The 24,426-nt window shown below is 45.2% G+C and overlaps 2 protein-coding genes across 2 annotated transcripts in view; one reads left to right on the top strand and one right to left on the bottom strand.

The window, feature by feature from the left end:
• The window catches only part of abca1b (ATP-binding cassette, sub-family A (ABC1), member 1B), a 26,278-nt gene extending 3,667 nt beyond the window's left edge, over positions 1-22,611 (top strand). Inside the window, exons 4-49 of the mRNA XM_058064015.2 lie at positions 2,417-2,558; positions 2,672-2,790; positions 5,995-6,116; positions 6,189-6,392; positions 6,814-6,903; positions 8,938-9,178; positions 9,368-9,507; positions 9,574-9,690; positions 9,956-10,150; positions 10,224-10,429; positions 10,609-10,785; positions 10,857-11,079; positions 11,152-11,373; positions 11,449-11,653; positions 11,773-11,886; positions 11,978-12,152; positions 12,221-12,352; positions 12,434-12,711; positions 12,931-13,151; positions 13,222-13,294; positions 13,370-13,620; positions 13,691-13,742; positions 13,820-13,939; positions 14,107-14,255; positions 14,346-14,470; positions 14,563-14,661; positions 14,756-14,945; positions 15,038-15,132; positions 15,223-15,255; positions 15,333-15,438; positions 15,585-15,659; positions 15,724-15,893; positions 15,971-16,148; positions 16,227-16,342; positions 17,680-17,824; positions 17,910-18,033; positions 18,114-18,243; positions 18,339-18,465; positions 18,529-18,591; positions 18,682-18,788; positions 18,846-18,987; positions 19,072-19,206; positions 21,151-21,254; positions 21,495-21,587; positions 21,715-21,958; positions 22,039-22,611. Coding sequence (XP_057919998.2) covers positions 2,417-2,558; positions 2,672-2,790; positions 5,995-6,116; positions 6,189-6,392; positions 6,814-6,903; positions 8,938-9,178; positions 9,368-9,507; positions 9,574-9,690; positions 9,956-10,150; positions 10,224-10,429; positions 10,609-10,785; positions 10,857-11,079; positions 11,152-11,373; positions 11,449-11,653; positions 11,773-11,886; positions 11,978-12,152; positions 12,221-12,352; positions 12,434-12,711; positions 12,931-13,151; positions 13,222-13,294; positions 13,370-13,620; positions 13,691-13,742; positions 13,820-13,939; positions 14,107-14,255; positions 14,346-14,470; positions 14,563-14,661; positions 14,756-14,945; positions 15,038-15,132; positions 15,223-15,255; positions 15,333-15,438; positions 15,585-15,659; positions 15,724-15,893; positions 15,971-16,148; positions 16,227-16,342; positions 17,680-17,824; positions 17,910-18,033; positions 18,114-18,243; positions 18,339-18,465; positions 18,529-18,591; positions 18,682-18,788; positions 18,846-18,987; positions 19,072-19,206; positions 21,151-21,254; positions 21,495-21,587; positions 21,715-21,958; positions 22,039-22,176 — 6,707 coding nt within the window. The 3' untranslated portion in view covers positions 22,177-22,611. The remainder of the gene's footprint in view (positions 1-2,416; positions 2,559-2,671; positions 2,791-5,994; positions 6,117-6,188; positions 6,393-6,813; positions 6,904-8,937; positions 9,179-9,367; positions 9,508-9,573; positions 9,691-9,955; positions 10,151-10,223; positions 10,430-10,608; positions 10,786-10,856; positions 11,080-11,151; positions 11,374-11,448; positions 11,654-11,772; positions 11,887-11,977; positions 12,153-12,220; positions 12,353-12,433; positions 12,712-12,930; positions 13,152-13,221; positions 13,295-13,369; positions 13,621-13,690; positions 13,743-13,819; positions 13,940-14,106; positions 14,256-14,345; positions 14,471-14,562; positions 14,662-14,755; positions 14,946-15,037; positions 15,133-15,222; positions 15,256-15,332; positions 15,439-15,584; positions 15,660-15,723; positions 15,894-15,970; positions 16,149-16,226; positions 16,343-17,679; positions 17,825-17,909; positions 18,034-18,113; positions 18,244-18,338; positions 18,466-18,528; positions 18,592-18,681; positions 18,789-18,845; positions 18,988-19,071; positions 19,207-21,150; positions 21,255-21,494; positions 21,588-21,714; positions 21,959-22,038) is intronic.
• On the bottom strand, positions 22,230-24,426 carry nipsnap3a (nipsnap homolog 3A (C. elegans)). The gene is made up of 6 exons (XM_058064076.2): positions 24,290-24,426; positions 23,648-23,855; positions 23,411-23,572; positions 23,195-23,344; positions 23,012-23,074; positions 22,230-22,932 (listed from the first exon to the last, which is right to left on the bottom strand). Exons 1-6 carry the CDS (start codon positions 24,338-24,340, stop codon positions 22,868-22,870), a joined length of 699 nt encoding a protein of 232 aa, XP_057920059.2. The 5' UTR covers positions 24,341-24,426; the 3' UTR covers positions 22,230-22,867.

Genomic DNA, 24,426 nt, shown 5'->3' with positions numbered 1-24,426 from the left:
TTTCTATTATATCTCTAATGTGTTTCTACCACGACTCCTGTGTTTCTATTCCATCTCTATTGTGTTTCTACCACAACTCCTATGTGTTTCTATTACATCTTCATTGTGTTTCTAGCATGACTCCTATGTGTTTCTTTTACATTTCTATTGTGTTTCTACCATGACTCCTATTTGTTTCTATTACATCTCTATTGTGTTTCTACCATGACTCCTATGTGTTTCTATTACATCTCTATTGTGTTTCTACCACAACTCCTATGTGTTTCTATTACATCTCTATTGTGTTTCTACCATGAGTCCTATGTGTTTCTATTACATCTCTATTGTGTTTCTACCATGACTCCTATTTGTTTCTATTACATCTCTATTGTGTTTCTACCATGAGTCCTATGTGTTTCTATTACATCTCTATTGTGTTTCTACCACGAGTCCTATGTGTTTCTATTCCATCTCTATTGTGTTTCTACCACATCTCCTATGTGTTTCTATTACATCTCTATTTTGTTTCTAGCATGACTCCTATGTGTTTCTTTTACATTTCTATTGTCTTTCTACCATGACTCCTATTTGTTTCTATTACATCTCTATTGTGTTTCTACCACGACTCCTATGTGTTTCTATTACATCTCTATTGTGTTTCTACCACGACTCCTATGTGTTTCTATTACATCTCTATTGTGTTTATATTACATCTCTAATGTGTTTCTACCACGACTCCTGTGTTTCTATTCCATCTCTATTGTGTTTCTACCACAACTCCTATGTGTTTCTATTACATCTCCATTGTGTTTCTAGCATGACTCCTATGTGTTTCTTTTACATTTCTATTGTGTTTCTACCATGACTCCTATTTGTTTCTATTACATCTCTATTGTGTTTCTACCATGACTCCTATGTGTTTCTATTACATCTCTAATGTGTTTCTACCATGACTCCCATGCGTTTCTATTACATCTCTATTGTGTTTCTACCACAACTCCTATGTGTTTCTATTACATCTCTATTGTGTTTCTACCACGACTCCTATTTGTTTCTATTACATCTCTATTGTGTTTCTACCATGACTCTTATGTGTTTCTATTACATCTCTATCGTGTTTCTACCATGACTCCCATGTGTTTCTATTATGACCTCTGTGTGTTTCCATCATCTCTATTATGTTTTCATTACTCCTCTGTGTGTCTATTATGACTCCTATGTGTTTCTATCATGACTCTATGCGTTTCTATTACACCTCCATCATGACTCTTATGTGTTTCTATTAAATCTCCATTGTGTTTCAATCAGGGCTCCTATGTATTTAAATTGCACCTTTAGTATTTATTTATATTTGGCTCATATTACGTTCCATCATCTCTATTGCTTTTTTTTATCACAAATCTATTGTGTTCCTGTTATGATTCCTATGCGTTTCCATTACATCTCCTCTATGCTTCTATCACAACTGTTTTGTGTTTTTATTATGATTCCAACACGTTTCTATCACATCTCTGTCACGCTTCTATTATGATTCTTTCATGTTTGTCTCACAGCGCTAATTGTGTTTTAATGGTGACTCCTATGTGTTTCTATCACATCTTTATTGTATTTCTATAATGGCTCCTCTGTACTTCTAGTAAGAGATGTCCAATAATTAGCCTTAAGGTCTGACATCGGTATCAGGATTTTGATATCGGTATCAAGATTTTCCCTTATGAGAACCGATCTAGAACACGTATCACAAACATTGCATGCTGTTAGTTCTGCGTGGCCCAAACGTTTGTTCTGGGAAAGAACTAAACCCTACTGAAACATGTGAATACTGAATGTGTAGATAACAAAAATATCTGTCCTTTGAGGGGGGGGGGGCATGGCAGAATATAATTGATATAATTGGTTGATATTGGAAGGAATTGGAAGCTGAGAGTTTTAGGATTCAGGATCAGAGCTCTATTGTGTTTGTATGGTGACTTGTATGTCTTTTCAACACCTCTTTATTGTGTTTCTATTATGACTCCAATGCGTTTCTATTATTAGTTGGTGTCAGATGTGTTTGGCTTGTGTGAGGAATCTTTAAACGGTTCAATCACGCGTGTTGCAAAGACAACAATGGAGGTGATGAACGGAGGAGTCAGAGAGGAGCGACATGTTGTTGTCTTATCTAATCACCGGATGATAACGAGCGGTCCAGTTGGCTTCTAAAGGTTCTGATTGCGTCGTGTTCACACACTCATCAGGGTCAAGGCCAGGTACCTGGCTCCGCCCCGGCTTTTCGAATTCTGAAGCTCCGCCCCCGCCGTGTTATCAAGCTGATGATGACGGTGTCATCACGTGTTGTGGTTCCCCGTGCAAATGACTTTTGACCTTCTTGACTTTGCATGCCAACACATCATTTTCCATCCATATGGCTGCATCACTTCCTGTTTCCTGTCCGCAGGTCATTTCCCCAACAAAGCCATGCCTTCGGCCGGCACGTTGCCATGGATACAGGGCATCCTCTGCAATGCCAACAATCCATGCTTCCGCAGCCCAACACCAGGAGAGTCTCCGGGCGTTGTCGGCAATTTCAACGACTCCATGTGAGAGCCACTTCCTGCTCCTTCACAATAAAATTCAATTCATCTTTCACCACAATAATATATTCATGATCGATACATTTCAAGATCAACATCAAGATCTTTTCTCTCTGCAGAATATCTCGTCTCTTCTCGGACGCCAAGAGGATTCTTCTGTACAGTCAGAACGACAAAAACCTGGACGGGTTTAAGGAGCTGGCACGGGCCCTTCGAGCGCTACAGAGTAGCAGGTCAGGTAAGAGGACTCCGATCTTTCATCATATTTCTGTGGCTACAAATTCACATAACAAAGCAGAGTTTTAACTTAATGATACTGTTTGGTTTGGGTGGGGGAGCGGTGGCATGGCAGGCATCGGAAAGTTGGCATTGAAAAAAAAAATGTCTGTATTTTATTTTTCAATTCAACATTTAACCTAACCAAAACTTGCGTCAGTCTCATTTTCTGTGTTGCCAAGTTTATGTCCAGAACCAAAACTTGTCAACTGTCATTTATTTTTAAGTGTCACAGGTGTGAACCTTGAGTTAGTTTCAACTTCCTACTTTTCAGTTTTTTTTTTTTGCGGTTTCAACTTACTGACTTTGTGGAGGGAGTTGAACTTTGGCATTGAAAAGGATGCCAGAATACAAAAAATATATATGTATATATCTTCCAACTGCATATGGGAGATATTGTTTAAGCCACTCATGTTTTGTTTACGCAGACATGGGGCAAACGGCACTCATATTTTGAAGGGTGGAAGTATGTTCCGAGTGTGGGGAATGTAAAATAAATCAAAATAAATGTGCTTTTTGTATTTTTTTCACTTAGAAACTGCACTTTGTCGCGTGTAAAACGAAATCGGAAATCTCTACCGGTACATAAATTATATCTCATAAATCATATTTTATATATCAATGCCAATACTTCATTTTATGCAATGCCAAGTTTATTTTCAATGCCAAGACTTTTCAAAGCTTTTTTGCAATTGTTTTTTTTTTTTTTTTTAGGGCTGTCAATTTTTTTAATTTAAAAATAAATTAATCACCATTTGCCACTATTAGTGAAATATGCCCATTTTTACTGTACACAACTGTATATATTTGTATGTTTACCACACATGAAAATCCTTTTCTTGCTGTGTGAAAGCTTTTTTGACGTGACGTTTCCATCTTTGAGCAAAGAAATGCTTTCTTTCTTGCTCATTGAACAAATGGAATTTGCTGCTTTTGTGTGTTAATTATCCGGTGTTGTGTTACCAACCTGATCTGACCTGCTTTTATTGCGGCTGCGGGGCCAGGCGACCTCGGCGAGTGAAAACTTTGATTGAACCAATTAGAGACTCAGCAGGTCAAGTTGAGCCAAAGGAGCCAAAGTCTCCCAGTGAAGCATCGACCCGGGGAGTCACTATCGGGAGTCACTATCGGGAGTCACTATCGGGAGTCACTATCGGGAGTCACTATCGGGAGTCACTATCGGGAGTCACTATCGGGAGTCACTATCGGGAGTCACTATCGGGAGTCACTATCGGGAGTCACTATCGGGAGTCACTATCGGGAGTCACTATCGGGAGTCACTATCGGGAGTCACTATCGGGAGTCACTATCGGGAGTCACTATCGGGAGTCACTATCGGGAGTCACTATCGGGAGTCACTATCGGGAGTCACTATCGGGAGTCACTATCGGGAGTCACTATCGGGAGTCACTATCGGGAGTCACTATCGGGAGTCACTATCGGGAGTCACTATCGGGAGTCACTATCGGGAGTCACTATCGGGAGTCACTATCGGGAGTCACTATCGGGAGTCACTATCGGGAGTCACTATCGGGAGTCACTATCGGGAGTCACTATCGGGAGTCACTATCGGGAGTCACTATCGGGAGTCACTATCGGGAGTCATCATTCTGCCATCAAAAGGAGCAGACCCTTTTGTTGTTGTACTTTTGCGCCAGTGATCGTTGATGCTCATCACGTTTCCCACAGGACTGTAAGCTATTTGTGGCAGTGTGTGGACCAGACCAGGTGCCTTATTATGTGTTGGTGAGCGATGGCAAATTTATTAAAATGTATTTGAGGCAGGCTGCTACTCACTGCTTGTCGTACAATCACGTTGCCATGATAACGGGATGTGGCGGCAACGCCGTACAAAGGAGTACGAAGGACGAGCGCTTAATAATACGGCAAAATGCAATGCACTCAAAGTAACCAGATGTCACACACTCAAAATGGTGAGCGTGCAGTGCTCCATACGTGCCACCCACAATGGTTGCCATGTTGGCTACGAAGCAGAAGGGGAGGGACTAGCTTGAAATCGCAGTAACCCGTAGCGGTGGAAAGTGATGAAGAGAAGAGGAAGTGGGTTAAATACTGTTGGAAGTATTCCATTTGAGACACAGCCAATATTGTAGTTGCAATGTTGCAGTACGTGCTAAAGAGGTTGAGGGTGGAGGAAACAGATGCCGAGGTCACTATTGGCTTACCCCCCGCCCCCTGCTAGCACATCAACCAGGTGGCACGTTCCTAAATAAGGACTGGAGCGAAGTGGCTGCTGGTTGGCGGATGGAAGCGGAAGGGAGTCTCTGCTGGAAGCGCTCGCTCATTTCACCAATCACATCACAAGCAAGTCATCGTCTGACAAGTCGTCATACGAGTCAGCGTGTCCGCCGACCCGCACTGACACGCCCCCACCCCCTTACAACCTAGAAAAAAAGAATCACACCACTCCTGCCTGTTTTCACCTGCAAAGGAACAAAAAGGCTGATTTGATATCTGTGCCACGATGTGTGTGTGTGTGTGTGTGTGTGTGTGGTTGAGGACTGTGAGGGGCGCTGGTCGACTTGAACAAGAGGTTCAATGACATCATGGAAATCTTAATGGTTTGGCGATAACAAAGTTGCATTGAAGAACATCACACGTTTATTTGCACAGTTCAGCATGTCCGAAATTCATCATGTGACACTCCCCCCCCCCCCCCCTTGCGCCTGATGTGGCGTGTGGGAGGGTGGCATGTCCTAGCGTGCAAAACAAAGACAAAGGAAGCACATTGTGATGTGTCACTCTGACAAGTCCAAACATCTTTTAGGTCAATTTCGACCTTGCTAATTCATCCCATTTAATTAACATTATTACTAGATTATTATTATTATTATTATGGCGGTAACGGCAATAACTAGTTTCTTTCATTAATTATGTTAAATGTTTTAGTGTAATTAATACAAGCGGACAGAAGCATAGCAGAGCATCCCCAACACAGTCCTACTGAGTCCGATGCTCTTTTCTAACTTCCTGAAAACATCAACAGCAGTATAGTCCCACCACCATCTACTGTATGTATCTCCAACTCGGACACATCTCCAGTCCGTTCATCCCGGGAACGACTCTTCCTCGTTCTCCCCTGTCCCTCGTTCAGGGACACTCTGAACGGCTTTGCAATGCATGTGTGTGTGTTTGTGTCTTGCAGGCTTCAAGTTGAAGCACTTCCTGCGAGATGATGAGACTTTGTCCAGCTTCCTGTTGCGGAATGCCACCTTGCCTCCATCTATCGTGGATCACATCCTAGAGGCCGATGTGGACTTGGAGAAGGTGAGGATTGTATAAACACACACACACACACACAATCTAATTGAGACGTCTATGTCTCTCTGCACGCTTTAGGTCCTCCTGAGAGGGTTTGGGGTCCACCTGCGCGACACATGTCCTCGGAAAGCGGGCGGACGGAGTGTGCAGGAATTTGTTAATATCTCAGACCCACTGGCGTCCATGATGGTACAGGAAGTGGTGTGTCGTGCTCCTGTTGTGTGGCTGGACCGGGCTGAGCAGAAATTTCTCGACAATGTGGATTTCTTCAAACCTCTCCTGGTAAGAGTCTCATCTGCAACCTGACAGACAAAACTGAGGGCAAACGTCAGCCAAGTTTTTTTTTTGAGGGCGTTTACGCCTCCGTGTGTGTGTGTGTGTGTGTGTGTGTGTGTTGAAGAAGGCGTTTCCCAGCTTGTTTCTGTTTTTTTATAATCTCACTTTGTGTCGCCTGGAGGCTCCTTTTTTTTAAAGGCTCAGGAAACAGGAAGTGAAGCTGTGGACTTGAAGTTGACAGACCGTGTGAACGTTAAAAGTCTGAAATGCTTGTTTCCATAGCAACATGCCTCTGCTGGCTAAAGACTGAAGCTAATAAGAAAGACTTGTCAGGTTTACGAGTCATGTTGATCAGAATGCCAGTCACATGACCACCTCTTAAAAAAAGAAAATAAAGTGTGTGTGTGTGTACATGTGTGTCTCTTAGACGGACGTCAGATCTGACCCCGAAGCTCTCAAGGAGGTTTCTACGGCAACCAACAAGCTACTGGACAGCCTGGGCTTGCTGGCCGTTGAGGTAAGAAACGCAATATGATGTCACAGGAAGTGACTGTCATGTGACCTGATTCACCCCAGCTTGTTAAGGTTCTACTGAGGTTAACTGAGGTTAAATGTCCATTTCATAGCAGCAGACCTTTTCACATTTCAAAGATGCCATCTTTTATCTTCCTTCATTGTTGTTGTTGAACAGCTTGACCGGGCATGCAGCCATTGTTGAGCTCAGCACTTTCCTTCCCTTTGACACAGTGAAATCAGAAGAGTATGCTTTTGTGGGAGACAGTGGAGGGATTTAAGAACAATGCTGACTTTGGGACTATGTTTTGCTATTCTTGCGCCTGCGTATTCTTACTCTGTGTGCACGTAATGTTTTCTTGTACGGCATCAACTATTTGTGGGAGTGTGTCATTACCACAAAAGGTTGTGTCATGGAGTGCCGTACTGTGGAACGTCAAACCACAGAACACACTATGACATCATAAGATGTAATGTTGCAACACAGAATGTCATAACACAGAAGTTCCGAACAAAAAAGTCTGTAAAAGGAAAATAACACAGAACTCTGTGACATAGAACACTGTACACACAGAACGTAATAACACAGAATGCAGTAAAATGAAAGTAACATGGAAGCTGTACCACAGAATGACCTCCAACAGAACATTCATTTTCAACCGCTAGAGCCTATCCCAGCTATCTTTGTACACCCTGGACTGGTGGCCAGCCAATCACAGGGCACATATAGACAAACAACCATTCACACTCACATTCATACCTATGGACAATTTGGAGTCGCTAATTAACCTAGCATGTTTTGGGAATCTGGGAGGAAACCGGAGTACCCGGAGAAAACCCACGCACAGATGGCTGAGGGTGGAGTTGAACTCGGGTTTCCTAGCTGTGAGGCCTGTGCGCTTACCACTTTGTTACCGTGCAGCCCACATTATATCTTATTTTCTCTTATTCTGTGTACTATGTTGGGTAATAGGAGTGTAAAGGTGACTCTAGGGGTGTTATTTTATGTCTGGAGGGCTCTAGCATTCATTCATTCATTTTCTAACGCTTTTTCCTCACAAGGGTTGCGGGGGGTGCTGGAGCCTATCCCGGCTGTCTTTGGGGCGAGAGGCGGGGTACACCTTGGACTGGTGGCCAGCCAATCACAGGGCACATATAGACAAACAACCATTCACACTCACATTCATACCTATGGACAATTTGGAGTCGCCAATTAGCCTAGCATGTTTTTGGAATGGAAACGCATGCACGGGGAGAACATGCAAACTCCACACAGAGATGGCCGAGGGTGGAATTGAACCCTGGTCTCCTAGCTGTGAGGTCTGTGCGCTAACCACTTGACCGCCGTGCAGCCCTCCAACAGAACATCGTAATACGAAACATCATAACACAAAATGCCGTAAAACAAAATGTACCACAAACTACCAAACACGGTAAACAAAACGACACAGACGTGTCTGAGTGTTTGGCTTCTTACTGTAACATGTAAGAAACGCACAGTGACGTCACAGGAAGTGGCTGTCATGTGACCTCATTGCCCCAGCTGGTTAAGGTTCTTGGAGTCCAAGCCTTTATACTTTCATGAATTTGATATGTAACATCTAAAACGCTGCAGGGAGTCGCATCAAGGGTCATGTCGTCTGACATTCTCTTACACGAGAGCGTGTTCTCCAGTCAAGACAAACAGCTCGCACCATCTGTCATGGAACCTGCTTCAGGCTCAGCAGCGGGTCAGCACGGTTGTACAATGTGTCAGCTGAACAAAGAACCAGAACCAACAAACATTATGTGTGTGTGTGTGTGTGTGCACCACCTGCTGATTTGTCCTCGTTGACTCTTTCAGTCTGTGGAAGCCTCGGGGAGCAACTCAGGGGTCTTCATTAGTACAATTCACATTAGGATGTCTTTTCAGTGTCACACACACACATTTCACAGGTCTTCACCCTATTTGCTCTTTGCCAGTTGACGCCATTCCAGATTGAAGTTAAGTTGAGTTAAGATAAAGTCATATCCTGCCAACATTTTAATGTTCCTCCAGCTGGCTGGCATGAAGAGCTGGATGGACCTGAGGAAGGAGATCATCTTCCTAATGCACAACGCCACGTCGTCGCCCAGCGCCATGTACCAGGCAGTGTCGCGCATCGTATGCGGTCACCCGGAAGGCGGCGGCCTACAGATCAAGTCTCTCAACTGGTATGAGGACAGCAACTACAAAGCTCTCTTCGGAAACCACAACAGCAGCGAGGACGAACCTGCCGCGCTGTACGACAACTCATCTAGTGAGTGCCGCCATTTTGTAACACGAAACATCATATTCACAAAATGTCATAATCACGGAACCTCATAACATGAAACACAAGCCCCTCCCACTAGCTTTTTGACATGAATGTCTGATTTTTCATCTTCAAAATGTTTAATGAACATCTTTGTATGTAAGAAATAACACAGATGTGTGTGTGTGTGTGTAGCTCCATACTGCAACAGTCTGGTGAGCAGCATGGATTCCAATCCCATGTCCAGGATGATTTGGGAAGCCGTGAAGCCGCTGCTGATGGGGAAAATCCTCTACACTCCTTCCACCCCTGCCACTCAGAGGATCATCCATGAGGTGATGATGTCATCACTTCCTGTTGCATACAGCATGTGTAAACTCTTGTGTTTGCGGTACCTTCAGGTTAATCGAACGTTCCAAGAGCTCGGTGTGTTCAGGGACTTGGGCGGAATGTGGGAGGAGATGAGACCCAAAGTATGGAACTTCCTGGAGAACAGTGAGCAGATCAACCTCATCCGGGTAATCAATCGTTACCACTTGTTTTAATTGTTTTGTTGAGAAGAGATATATTAGGAAAGCAGGAAGTGAACAAATGTAACAGTTACTGATTGTAAAAGTACCAGATGGAGGGGTAGGATTTAATTAGCTTTGCTTCTTCCTACTCCTTTTGGACATGTGGAACTGTGAACTGATTATGTGATGCATTCAATTGTAATCTGATAATAAAACCATTACCATTACCAAGAGATGGCAACAAGACATTTCTCACCCTGTGTGCTTTCAGAGCCTGCTAAAAAACAATGTGACAGCCACCTACTTCCACGCTCACTTGGCCGACACCGACTGGACTGTGTCAGACCTCTCCAACTTCCTGTCCAGGCACGCTGACTACCAGCGGCTGTCAAGCAACACCCTCACCTGGAGAGACGTCTTCAACGAGACCGACCAGGCCATCACCGGCATTTCCCGCTTCATGGAAGTGAGCGGTCCAGCTGTGATTGTTGAACACTCGTGTGATAACACAATAGGTCACATGACTTGACGTGTTTCAGTGTGTGAATCTGGACAAACTGGAGCCCGTCGCCACTGAGGAGCACATGGTGAACCAGTCCATGGTTCTGTTGGAGGATAGGAAGTTCTGGGCTGGGATTGTGTTCCCGGACATTGCAGTCAATGCTACTGAGCTGCCTCCCAATATCAGCTACAAAATCCGTATGGACATCGACAACGTGGAGCGGACCAATAAGATCAAAGACGCGTAAGGACACTCAGTGGGGAGATGTGGGAAGGGTGTGACGGGCTGATTTCTCCAGAAGAATATTAGTAGAACTGCTGCTGAACCTTTTTATTTTTTCCATAATATGATGTTGATGATCAGTAGATGTTACTCACGCCGTCCCTGCACTGTTCAGACACAATTTTTTTGTTCCACTTCAGGTACTGGGACCCGGGTCCTCGTGCAGACCCCTTTGAGGATATGCGCTACATATGGGGCGGGTTCTCCTACCTGCAGGATGTCATCGAGCAGGCCATTATCCGAGCCATGACCGGCACCAAGGAGAAGACGGGCATCTACATCCAGCAGATGCCGTACCCGTGCTACGTCGACGACATGTACGCCACATGGACTTGAACGTCGACACACAAGTCATGCAGAGTCTGCTCATTTCTTCTGGCATTCTCAGCTTCCTGCGGGTGATGAGTCGCTCCATGCCACTCTTCATGACCCTGGCCTGGATGTTCTCTGTGTCCATTATCCTGAAGAGCGTGGTGTACGAGAAGGAGGCCCGTCTGAAGGAGACCATGAGGATCATGGGATTGGACAACGGAATCCTGTGGTTCAGCTGGTTCATCAGCAGTCTGATTCCTCTGCTCATCAGCGCCGGACTCCTGGTGCTGCTGCTCAAGGTCGATTCATTTGTAGACTCGTGTGTGTGTGTGAAATTGTTGGTGTGACTAATCGAACCTTCTGGACATCAGAAAGGAAACCTGTTGCCGTATAGCGACTCCGGCGTGGTCTTTCTCTTCCTGGCGTCCTTCGCCGTGGTGACCATCATGCAGTGTTTCCTCATCAGCACCGCTTTTGCCCGAGCAAATTTGGCTGCTGCTTGCGGAGGAATCATTTACTTCACGCTCTACCTGCCCTATGTACTCTGTGTGGCCTGGCAGGACCACATTGGGTTTGGTGCCAAAGTCTTTGCCGTAAGATCACAAAACAGTGAGACTGGATGTTACTGTTGGACACAAGGAGTCATAAATGTGCCCCTCCCCCCACAGAGCCTCCTGTCCCCTGTGGCTTTTGGGTTCGGCTGCGAGTACTTCGCTCTGTTTGAAGAGCAGGGGGTTGGCATTGAGTGGAAGAACCTGGTGGCGAGTCCCCTGGAGGAAGATGACTTCAGCCTCCGTACTGCCATAATCATGATGTACTTTGACTCCTTTCTGTACGGAGTCCTCACCTGGTATATCGAGGCTGTCTTTCCAGGTAGGAGGGTCCACCTGACCGAAACACAAGAAATTATTTTAAAATCATTGCGTCCTGTGGTGGAGGTTATTTTTAATAACTGCTTCTTGCTGAAAGGATCTGGTCCGTGTTTGCCACAGGTCAGTACGGGATTCCTCGGCCCTGGTACTTCCCTTTCACTAGGTCTTACTGGTTTGGAGACAAGGATGGCAAGTCCAACAAAGTCCCTCTGAACCACAAAGGAAACGCAAGTGGTGAGACTAGAGGCTCCACAAAGCAAATCAACAATGGCCACGGGTTTTACTGAGGCATCATGTGTGTGTGTGTGTGTGTGTCTGTGGGCAGTGGTGTGCATGGAGGAAGAGCCGGCTCATGTGGACCCCGGCGTCTACATCGAGAACCTGGTAAAGGTGTACCGCCACGGGAAGAAGCTGGCAGTGGACGGACTGACGCTTGGCTTCTACGAGGGACAGATCACCTCTTTCTTGGGACACAACGGCGCGGGAAAGACCACCACCATGTCAGTTATAAGAAACCAGAATCCAGATCAGACTTTTTAGAACTGAAAGCTGGTCAACATCTCTGCAGGTCCATACTCACCGGTTTGTTCCCACCCACCTCCGGGACAGCCTACATTCTGGGTCGAGACATCCGCACAGATCTGAGCACCATCCGTCAGAGCCTGGGCGTCTGTCCTCAGCACAACGTCCTCTTCAGCATGTCAGTCGTCTGCCACTCCTTTTTGGAAACTTTCCAACTTTTGTAGTTTTGTCAAATGTGTTTTGGGCCCCCACTCCACAGGCTGACTGTTGAGGAGCACATTTGGTTCTACGCTCGACTCAAGGGCCTGTCGGAGGAGCAAGTCAAAGGCGAGATCGAGCAGATCCTGCTGGACACCGGCCTGCCGCACAAACGCAAATCCAAGACCAGCACACTGTCCGGCGGCATGCAGAGGAAGCTGTCTGTGGCGCTGGCCTTTGTTGGGGGGTCAAAAGTTGTCATCCTGGACGAGCCCACAGCTGGAGTGGATCCTTATGCCCGAAGAGGGATCTGGGATTTACTGCTGAAGTACAGACAAGGTAAGCTTCATTGGCTTTGTCCGTCATTTCTTAAAGGAAAACTGCACTTGTTTTGGGAATTTTGTTATCGTTATCCACAATCCTTATATGAGACATGAACACACGTCTTTCTCTTTTCTTTGGTATCTAAAAATATAAAAAGGCGGCATAGGTGTATCTCATTACATGTAGTGATGCGCTGTCTCTTTTTATCTGTTAAAAACCTTCATGTCCCCTCAGGACGCACCATCATCCTGTCCACTCACCATATGGATGAGGCTGACATCCTGGGGGACCGCATCGCTATCATCTCGCACGGCAAGCTGTGCTGTGTCGGATCATCGCTCTTCTTGAAGAACCAGCTGGGGACAGGATACTACCTGACCCTGGTCAAGAAGGACCCCGAACCCTCACTGGGCTCCTGCAGAGACTCATCCAGCACCGTGTCCTTCACAAAGAAGGTCTCGCATCAATACGCAGTAGTTTTGTCACCCACAGATCCAAAACCAACCCCGCCTGGTTCTGTTGCAGGCGGAGAACGGTTCTGTCAGCAGCAGCGATGCGGGGCTGGGCAGCGAACATGAAAGTGAGGCCACCACCACCGGTGAGCGGCGCGTCATCGTCAGCGCCTGCATCGAGGTCTCTCTCGGCTGACTCTCATCTTCATATCGATCTTTAGAAAACGGTGCGGCGGCGTCTGTCTGCGACGTGCCTCTTCCCCTGGTCAACACGTCCCAGGTATCCAGCCTGATCCGGCGCCACGTGCCGGCTGCCCGTCTGGTGGAGGATCTGGGACACGAGCTGACCTACGTTTTACCGTACTCGGCTGCAAAGGACGGAGCCTTCGTGGAGCTTTTCAGGGAACTTGACGACAAGCTGAATGACTTGAATATCTCCAGTTATGGCGTGTCCGACACCACCCTGGAAGAGGTGAATACACGCCTCCCCTGAAATACACAAAACCTTACTGTAAGACAGTTTAAATTTTTTATTTTGACAGATTTTTCTCAAAGTGGCTGAAGATAATGGAGTCGACACCGAGGTGCCTTCAGGTAACCTCAAAATCAAAGACACTTTGGATGTGTTAAGTCTTGTAGAACTTAAAACTCGGATTACATTGTGTCTATAGATGGTACACTTCCTGTCCGGCGGCGACGGCGGACCCACGCCTTTGGAGGAGGTGACCCTCAGAGCTGCCTGAAACCTTTAACGGAGGAGCACAATGACAACGATTCAGATGGCGATCCTGGTACACAAGTGCACACACACACACAGACATGAGTAAAGTACATCATGAAAAAAAACGCATGCATATGTAATCTCATGGACAACTGTGTCAAATATGTTTAGAATTTAGAATTAATTTTCTTCAGCTGCTTCTGATGTGTGAAAGACGTCATGTGCGTCATGTTTCAGAGAGTCGAGAGACAGACTGGTTGAAGTTTTTTGACGGGAAAGGATCGGAGAAAGTGAGCGGCTGGAATCTGAAGAAACAACAATTTGTGGCTCTTATGTGGAAAAGATTTCTTTACGCTCGGCGCTCCAGGAAAGGCTTCTTCGCTCAGGTCAGCTCAGATTGTTGTTGTTGTTGTTGTTTTTGTAATTAATTGCTCCTGAATAACATGCAAAATAACGACGATCATGACATCTTGCAGATCGTCCTTCCTGCCGTTTTTGTCTGCATCGCACTCGTCTTCAGTCTTATTGTTCCTCCTTTTGGGAAATATCCAAGTTTGGAGCTGCAGCCCTGGATGTATGAGGACCAAGTCACCTTCATCAGGTATTCACACTGAGAGAACAACATCTCAAACCACACTGGACCTCCTGAAGATGAAAAGATTGTAATAATATTATTCAATGTGTGTGTATTAGTGACGATGCCCCAGAAGACGCCAACATGCAGAAGTTACTCAATTCCCTTTTGGACCCGCCGGGATTTGGGACTCGTTGCATGCTGGGACATCCCATTCCGTAAGACATCCGTGCTTTGTCAGCAACTGGATTTATGGGGAGTGGCATTGAAAGACTAAAGACTTCACTGATTGTATCCACTCGTGGTCTTCAGAGAGGCTCCTTGCACGATGGGTGACGACGATTGGAATATCCCGGAAGTCCCGGAAAGTGTCTGGGAGCTGTTCCAGTCCGGGAACTGGACCATGGAGGACCCGTCTCCGGCGTGCTCTTGCAGCTGTGACGACAAGAAGAAGATGCTGCCTGATTGCCCCCCTGGAGCCGGAGGTCTGCCTCCTCCTGAGGTAAAAAGCAGTGGACGCCATCTTGTGTGATGATGTCATTCCATACACAGTGTGTATGTGTGCGAATTGAATAAAGTTTTGTTTTTTTTCAGATGAAGTTGAGCTCTACAGATGCTCTTCAGAATCTGACAGGAAGAAATATTTCTGATTATTTGGTCAAAACATACGCACAGATCATTGGAAAGAGGTGAGAACACACACACAGACACACACACACACACACACACACACACACACACAGTACATGTAAACGTAAACATTGCGTTTGTGTCCTCAGCTTAAAGAACAAAGTGTGGGTCAATGAGTTCAGGTGAGTTTTTTGAATGTTTCTCACTGTTTGGGTTTCAATGCAATAAGTTATTGATCACATGATCTTTGGACGGACAGATACGGAGGCTTCTCATTGGGCGCCAGGAGCACACAGGTCCTCCCGCCAGCCAATGAGATCGACGACGCCATCCAGCGCATTCAAAAAATCTTTGAAATCCCGAAGGTTTGTTTTCCTCTAAATTGATTGAATGTTATGTCTGACTCTTTAATATCCTGAATACTTGATGATGAAATACTTTTATATTGATTATATTGATTTTATATTATATTCTCGTTCAATAAACATAATCAATTATTAAAAAAAAACAGGGATCCGCTGCAGATCGATTTCTGGACAATTTGTCAGCATTCATCAACGGTTTGGACACCAAAAACAACGTCAAGGTAAGCGAGGAGATCTATTGATAATGTGATTGATTGATTGATTGATTGAATGTCTGCTCGTCAGATCTGGTTCAACAACAAAGGCTGGCACAGCATGGGAGCGTTCATCAACGTGATGAGTAACGCCATCCTCAGAGCCAATCTTCCTCCTGGGAAAGATGTCAGCCATTTTGGAATCCGAGCCTTCAATCACCCTCTCAACCTGACCAAAGAACAACTGTCACAGGTGGCACTGTGAGTGCACAAACACACACACACACACACACATACACACTTGTCTTGTGCCTGAGTGTGTCTGCACGCTTCTTCAGTGTCACCACCTCCGTGGACGTCCTGGTGTCCATCTGCGTTATCTTCGCCATGTCCTTCGTCCCGGCAAGCTTCGTGGTCTTCCTCATTCAGGAGCGCGTCAGCAAGGCCAAACACATGCACTTCATCAGCGGCGTGCACCCCTTCCTCTACTGGAGCGCCAACTTCATCTGGGACATGGTCAGTGTGTGTGTGCATGTGTGTGTGCATGTGTGTATATGTGCACGTTGACTAATTTCCAGTGTTGTCTCTCCGTAGTGTAACTACATTGTCCCGGCAACGCTCGTCATCCTCATCTTCGTCTGTTTCCAACAAAAAGCTTACGTCTCGTCCACAAACCTTCCTGTACTCGCATTGCTGCTGCTGCTCTACGGGTATAACAACAATTAATACTACATAAGCAACTATACTACTACCTAAACACTTACACTACTACATAAACCACTATGCTACTTGCACTACTACATGAATAACTACCCTTGGATTAAAACTGCCACACTGATACACAAACAACTACACTACTACAGAAACAACCACATTAGTACATAAATAACTATGGTACTACATAAACTACACTACTTCACACATCCACACTACTACCTACACAAGTGCTTAAACAACTACAACACTATGGACAACACTGTACATGCACACACAACTACACTAAAATATAAACATTTACAGCGCGATATAAACATTACTGCAATACTAAATGAACATATACACAATGACAAACTGCCACACATCTACGCTACTGCATCAAATTCTACACCACTACATAAACAACGACACTGCTACATGAAGAACTAAGCTACTGCAACACTACATAAACACGTACACCACTACATAAACTACACTACTACATGAAGAACAACACTACATAAACAACTACACTAAGACAAACTACAACACTACTACAGAAACAACTACATGGCTACAGAAACAACTACACTACTTCAATCATCCAGACTACTACATATGCAACTACACAAACTACTGCATGAACACCTACACCACTATATTAACAACTACACTACTACAAAAACAACCACACTACTAAATACAGAACAACATCTCTTTATAAACAACTACACTATCCAAAACCAACTACATAACTACACTACTACGTACTGTACAACACAATTACATTACTACATAGTACACCACTACATAAACTACACTACTACATGAAGAACAACACTACATAAACAACTACACTAAGACAAACTACAACACTACTACAGAAACAACTACATGGTTACAGAAACAACTACACTACTTCAATCATCCAAACTACTACATATGCAACTACACAAACTACTGCATGAACACCTACACCACTATATTAACAACTACACTACTACAAAAACAACCACACTACTAAATACAGAACTACATCTCTTTATAAACAACTACACTATCCAAAACCAACTACATAACTACACTACTATGTACTGTACAACTCAATTACACTACTACATAGTACACAACTACGCAATTTCACAAACAACTACACTACTACATGAACAACAACACTGCTGCATACACAAATCAGCCGTTGCTGCTCTGTAGCTCCATATAATACTACTAATGCTGCTACTACTGCTACACACAGTACTGCAGTGCTACATAACAATTACACACACAGATACACAACTGCTTTAGAGTAGTGTTGTCAAAGGTGTGTGATGTGTGTGTGTTTGTGTGAAAGCTGGTCCATCACGCCGCTCATGTATCCGGCGTCGTTCCTCTTCAACATTCCGAGCACGGCGTACGTTGTCCTGACCAGCGTCAACATCCTCATCGGAATCAACGGCAGCATCTCCACCTTCGTCATGGAGCTGTTTGGAGACCACGTGAGCGTGCACGCCAACGCTTCAGGCGGCATCACCGCGCCGCATTACGTTGCTAACGTGTGTATGTGTGTGTATGTGTGTGCAGGAGATCGGAGGAATCAATGACATCCTGAAGAACGTGCTTCTCATCTTTCCTCACTTCTGTTTGGGTCGAGGCCTCATCGACATGGTGAAGAACCAGGCCATGGCCGACGCCCTCCAGAGATTTGGTAACACACACGCATACGAGTGTTGGGTCACAGCCTGCATTGTGTGATGTCTTTTATGTGTGTGTGTGTGTGTGTGTTAGGAGAGAACAGGCTTCGTTCTCCTCTGGAATGGGACATGGTGGGAAAGAATTTGTTTGCGATGGCCGTGGAGGGCGTGGTCTTCTTCATCATCACCGTCCTCATCCAGTACAGATTCTGTATCAAACCTAGGTGACACATACATACACACACACACACACACGTGCATGCTAACACACGCTAACAACATTCAGCAGCAGCTCTGTTTAATGTGTGCGTGTGCGCAGGCCAGTCAGTAAACTGACCAAACTGGGAGCGCTGGGAGAAGAAGATGAGGATGTGGCCCGGGAGAGACAGAGGATCGTCCATGGACTTGGACATGGAGACATTCTGGAACTGAGGCAACTCACTAAGGTGAAGAACATCATCATTTCAATATAGTTTGGTTGTCATCACGTTCAACTTCCTGTCTTCCAGGTCTTCAAAAGGAAACAGAAGCCAGCAGTAGACCGACTTTGTGTTGGAATTCCTCCTGGCGAGGTTCGGATATCTTATGACACACATGCACACACACACACACACACACACACACACACACAGGTAACAAATACATGTGTGCGTGTGTGTTAGTGTTTCGGCCTGCTGGGAGTAAACGGAGCCGGAAAGACGACAACCTTCAAGATGCTAACAGGAGACACGATGGTGACGAGCGGCGAGGCCTTTCTAGCAGGGAAGAGGTGAGTCTTAGCATTAGTTAGCGTTAGCACCGCACGCTAACACTACTGCTCCCACAGCATCCTGCGAGAACTGGACCAGGTCCATCAGAACATGGGCTACTGTCCGCAGTTTGATGCCATCAATGAGCTGCTGACAGGAAGAGAACATCTGGAGCTTTACGCCATCCTGAGAGGCGTCCCTGGGAAGGAAGTATGCGACGTGAGTGTCTCGCCGCGGAGCTAGTCCTACGTGAAGCACTACTCTGTGATGATGATGATGATGATGGCGGTGTGTGATTGACAGGTGGCAGAGTGGGGAATCAAGAAGTTGGGTCTGGTTAAGTATGCTGATAAAGCCGCAGGAAGTTACAGCGGCGGGAACTTGCGGAAACTGTCCACAGCCATGGCTCTGATTGGGGCGCCGCCCGTCGTCTTTCTGGTGAGTCGCAAAAACTGACACGTCTTTAGCTGCTATGCTAACACAACATTAGCATTAACCCACTGTAGCATCTTTAGCTGCTATGCTAACACAACCTAAATCACTTTAACACTATTGTGTCTACTTTTAACAAATTTAACCGCTTTAGTAGCTTTACCTACTATGCTAACACCACTTAAGCTACTATTTCAACAAATTTAGCTGCTATGTCAACACAAACTTAGTTGCTATATTAACACAACTTTTTTGTTACATTTAACACAACAATAAGACTGACCAACTTTAGCGTTTTTAGACACTATGCTAACACAATTTTAACATTGGCCCACTTGAGGGTCTTTAGCTGCTATGCTAACAGAACGTTAACATTAACCCACTTTAGCATCTTTAGCTGCTATACTAACACAACCTAAATCACTTTAACACTATTGTGTCTACTTTTAACAAATTGAACCACTTTAGTAGCTTTAGCTACTATGCTAACACCACTTAAGCTACTATTTCAACAACTTTAGCTGCTATGTCAACACAAACTTAGCAGCTATATTAACACAACATTTTTTGTTACATTTAACACAACAATAAGACTAACTTTAGCGTTTTTAGACACTATGCTAACACAATTTTAACATTGGCCCACTTTAGCGTCTTTAGCTGCCATGCTAACAAAACTGAAACTACTTTAACACTATTGTATCTACTTTTAACAAATTGAACCACTTTAGTAGCTTTAGCTACTATGCTAACACCACTTTAGCTACAGTGCTAACACAACTTTTGCTACTATGTCAACACAACCTTACCTGATATAGTAACACAACTTTATCAACACAACAGCAACACTGATACAATAATCCAACTAACTATGTTAACACAAGTTTAGCTACTATTGTAACACATCTCTAACATGACCCACCGTAGCATATTTAGCGACTATGTTAACACAACTATACCTACTATGCTAATATAACCTTAGCAAATTTGTTAACATGACTTTAGCTATTAATTTAACACAACTTTAACAATGACCTACTATGTGAACACAACTTTAGCTACTAATGCATGAGCACAACTTAACTTTGATCCACTTCAGCGTCTTTAGCGACTATGCTAGCACAACTTTAGCCACTATGTTAACACAATTTTAACAGTGACTCACGTTAGCTAAGCGTAGCGATGCTAACACAACCTCAGCTACTATGGTAACACAGCTTTAACATTGACCTACATTAGCATCTTTCTTCATCGACTATGCTTACTCAACTTTAGCTATATCAACACAACTTTAGCTACTTTGTTAACGCAACTTTATTATTGACCCACTTTTGCATATTTAGCGACTATGCAAACACAACTTTGGCAACTACATTTACACAACTTTAGCACAACACAACTGTGTGAACACTACTTTAGTTACTATGCTAACACAACTTCAGCTATTTTCATTCTTAGTTTCATTAGGACTCCTTGCATTGGCAAATGGCTGTGTGACATTTCACACACTTAATCTTTAAGTGCATACTGCTTCGTGTTTTCATACTGAGAAGTCATAATGAGTGCACTCAGGAAGTACAGGCACAGCGTCCACAGGATACTTATTGAAGTGTACAGACCAAAGTATTGTTTGTGTGGCACAGCCACGGATTGAGGTCATTAACTCCATCTGATCAATAAAGCAAAAAGCAGCCAATCTGATTTTTTTTTCCCTTGTTTGTTTACTCTGCACTCTTGTGGTTATGCAAGAGACTCAGGAGTCTGTCTGCCAATCAGAGAGCAGCGTTGTGTTATATAACACGGTGGAAGATTAAAACGAGCTGCCCTCGGACTCAAAACAACCAGACGACAAAGCGAGGATGCCGCTCCTCCCCCTGCTGCTCACCTTCTCCCTCTGCTTCCTGTTACACCTGTGGGCGGAGCTTAACCTCGCTGTCGCTCTGGTTACAGGACGAGCCGACAACTGGCATGGACCCCAAAGCTCGCCGCGCCCTTTGGAACTGCATCCTGAGCGTCATCAAGGAGGGACGCTCCGTCGTGCTCACGTCGCACAGGTGAGACGCACGCTAGCTTCCTGTGTGGTGTCACGTGACGCTAATAAACATGCATTATAAACATTGTATTTGAATTATATTCATTATTTAATGATAATTTAATTATTATAGTCATGCCTTTGATAATGGGAGAGTAAAACAACTTTTTTCGACTTTCTTTACACACACACTTGTTGACATGGCTGTTGTTTGGTGTGTGTGTGTGTGTGTGTGTGTGTGTGTGTGTGTGTGTGTGTTCAGCATGGAGGAGTGTGAGGCCCTGTGCACGAGGATGGCCATCATGGTGAACGGCAGGTTCAAATGTCTTGGCAGCGTCCAACATTTGAAGAACAGGTATAAAACACACACAATTTGCACCACTGAACAGGCATGTGGCTGGCCACGCCCCTCCCGGGCATGGCCACGCCCCTCCCATACATGGCCACACTTCCTCAGACTGCATTGCGTTGCTGCGGCGCAGGTTCGGAGACGGCTACACCATCATCTTACGGGTGGCGGGACCCGACCCGGATCTGGTTCCCGTGATGAAGTTCATCGAGAGCGAGCTGAGCGGAAGCACGCTGAAGGAGAAACATCGCAACATGCTTCAGTACCAACTTCCCTCCTCGCTCAGCTCGCTAACGCACATCTTCTTCATCCTGGCAAAGAACAAACACGCCCTGAAGATTGAAGACTACTCGGTCTCGCAGACCACACTGGACCAGGTAGGCACGCACACACACACACACACACACACACACACTCGCTGGTGTGAAGTGTTGACATTTGTGTCTCGTCTTTCCAGGTGTTCGTGAACTTCGCCAAGGACCAAAGCGACGACTACCATTCCAAAGACGCGTCGGTGCGGCGCCGAGACGTCCTGGTAGACGTCTCAGCCCACTGCCCCGGTCAGGTGGACAGCACCACAGAGAGCGTCATGTGACCGCGTCATTTTGCACTTTGCTGTGTCACCACACGATGTGGTGGGCGGAGTCAGACGCCTTACGCCACTCAATGCAAACGATCTCCTGCGGGGGCGTGGCCTGCTGCCTGTCGCAGATTTCAAATGAAAAAAAAACTTGAAGCGGTGCCGGAGTGCGTCCGCCATCTTTTTTTTTTTTTTTAACAATGTTTTTTAAATCATGTTGATGAAGAGTCTAAATCATTTCAAATCAACTTCCTTTTATTTATCTTTCATTTCCTGTTTTTTTTTTTGCTTTTACTGCCAATCAAAGTGTTGATTTTTTTTTTTTGAAAGATGTGTCCAAATACCTCACCAGTTTTTTAAAAGTCCACATAGTAAGCGAACCAAAAAAGCAACACAATCTCTTAAAATGTGACACAATACTGTTACAACAATAAAATCAAACAAATCGACTGACTGGACTCTTATTTTGAAGAAACCACACAAGCCAACAGTTTTTGGATCATGTTGACATCAAGAATGTTACCTACGACAGTCAAACGTCCTTTTGGAACAACAAGATCTGATTGGTGGATCACTTTTTCCGAGTCGGTCCTGAGGGATCGGTTCTTGTTGGTTCTGTAGTTCGGCTTGTGGGTTTACTTGGTTCCTGGTGGATCACTTCTTGTGGATCCACGTTGTCGTGGGAATGCCGCTGAAGGACAGGAAGTCACTTGAGTGGCGAGAAGGAACACGGGAACATGAGTTTGTTCGTCCGTGTGTGGACATGAGGGACTGAGGGACACGCCAAACATGTTATTGATCCATTTGCAAGTCGGTCACGTCATTGTCGATGATGTCATGTCGGTCTCACCTGCAGTATCGCGTTGCACCTGATGTCGCTTGTCGGCGCTCTCGAACCACCAGAGGGCGTGAACTTGGGGAGACAACATATCAATACAAAAATGGGGGCGGGGCTATGAATGCGAACGTGATTATCATGTGACTTGATATTGTTGTCAGATTCTGTTAGCTCTTAACTAGCCACACACATTACCTGCGTCCGGGTGGCCGAGCTCGCTACGGAAGGTGCCGACCAAGTGGGCGTGTCCAGGTGCATCATGGGATGTGATGGCATCCTGGAGGTCCCTGCCCCAAAGTGCTGCACCCCCCGGACGCATCTTGAAGGACGCAAGTTCAAATGCACCTGAAAGACGCAAGTGATGTCACGGAAGCCACAGACAGTGGTGCTGAGCTGGTAGGCGGGGCTTACCGCCTTCCTGTGGCGGCGCACGGAGACGGCTCCACGGCAACAAGGTGGTGACCTCGTTGTCCTGGGATGTCAGCATGGGGATGGCCTTGGAGATGTACTCCGACATCCAGCACGGGTCCTGAGCCAAGGCCGAGCGGACCGCTGCCCGCTGAGAGAAGGAGTCTGAGGGGAAGAAGTGAAGCTTAACCTCAGCAGCGGAATCTCTGGAAGGGGGTGGAGCCATGACCGCATTCTCACCATACTTCCATATATGGAAGACCTGATTCAGGCCGCCATATTCCACACACCAGTAGCCAATCAGCTCAGAGTGAGCGGTCCTCAGGTGAATCTTGTCGTTGGTCAGCTTTAGGAAGGCGGCGGTCCGGTCGGGATGGATTTTGTAGGTCCGGAACTCGTACAAAGGTGCCTCGTTGTGTTGGGAACCTATTGAAAGGTGAGCACGTGCCTGCGACACACAATTTTTTTTTATTTGATTGATTGATTAGATGAAACCAAAAATACCAACAATAAATGTCAAACTAAATATTCAAAAGCAAAGCTAATATGCCGACAACATCGTTAATTTTCAACTTGAAAGAGTCCACATTTTACACAGTCCAAAGTTCACGTGTGTGTGTGCGCGTGCACAATGTAAAGACCCCATACGGGTCCAGTTTTTATTAGCACACAACTGATTTATAAGTTGTATGTTTTATAGCTTCGTGTATTGTATATATAAATAATGCACAGTATGTGATATGTTTATGTCAGCCATAATAAAGTTAATTCAGTTAAATAATTAAAGAACAACGAGCACAAATCAATACAGATGTAAAAGGCATAAATCGAAAGTACATTATAGTGTCGGTACAAAGTTCGGTTCCGGTTCGGGTGACTCACGTGGGTTATGACGCGGGCCAAACGGCTCGTGCAGCTGGAGAATTGGATCATGTTGAAAGTGAATACACAGTGAAGGTCCAACACAAGGTAAAGTTCTGACAAGCATTCAAAGATCTTCTCGCTCTACTTACAACAGC

The sequence above is a fragment of the Doryrhamphus excisus genome, linkage group LG23 (genome assembly GCF_037039965.1).
Source record: "Doryrhamphus excisus strain RoL-2023G ecotype Guam linkage group LG23, RoL_Dexc_Guam_v1.1, whole genome shotgun sequence".
Classification (NCBI taxonomy): Eukaryota; Metazoa; Chordata; class Actinopteri; order Syngnathiformes; family Syngnathidae; genus Doryrhamphus; species Doryrhamphus excisus.
Note: the sequence above shows the minus strand (reverse complement) of the source record. Positions and strands in the feature narration are given on the sequence as shown.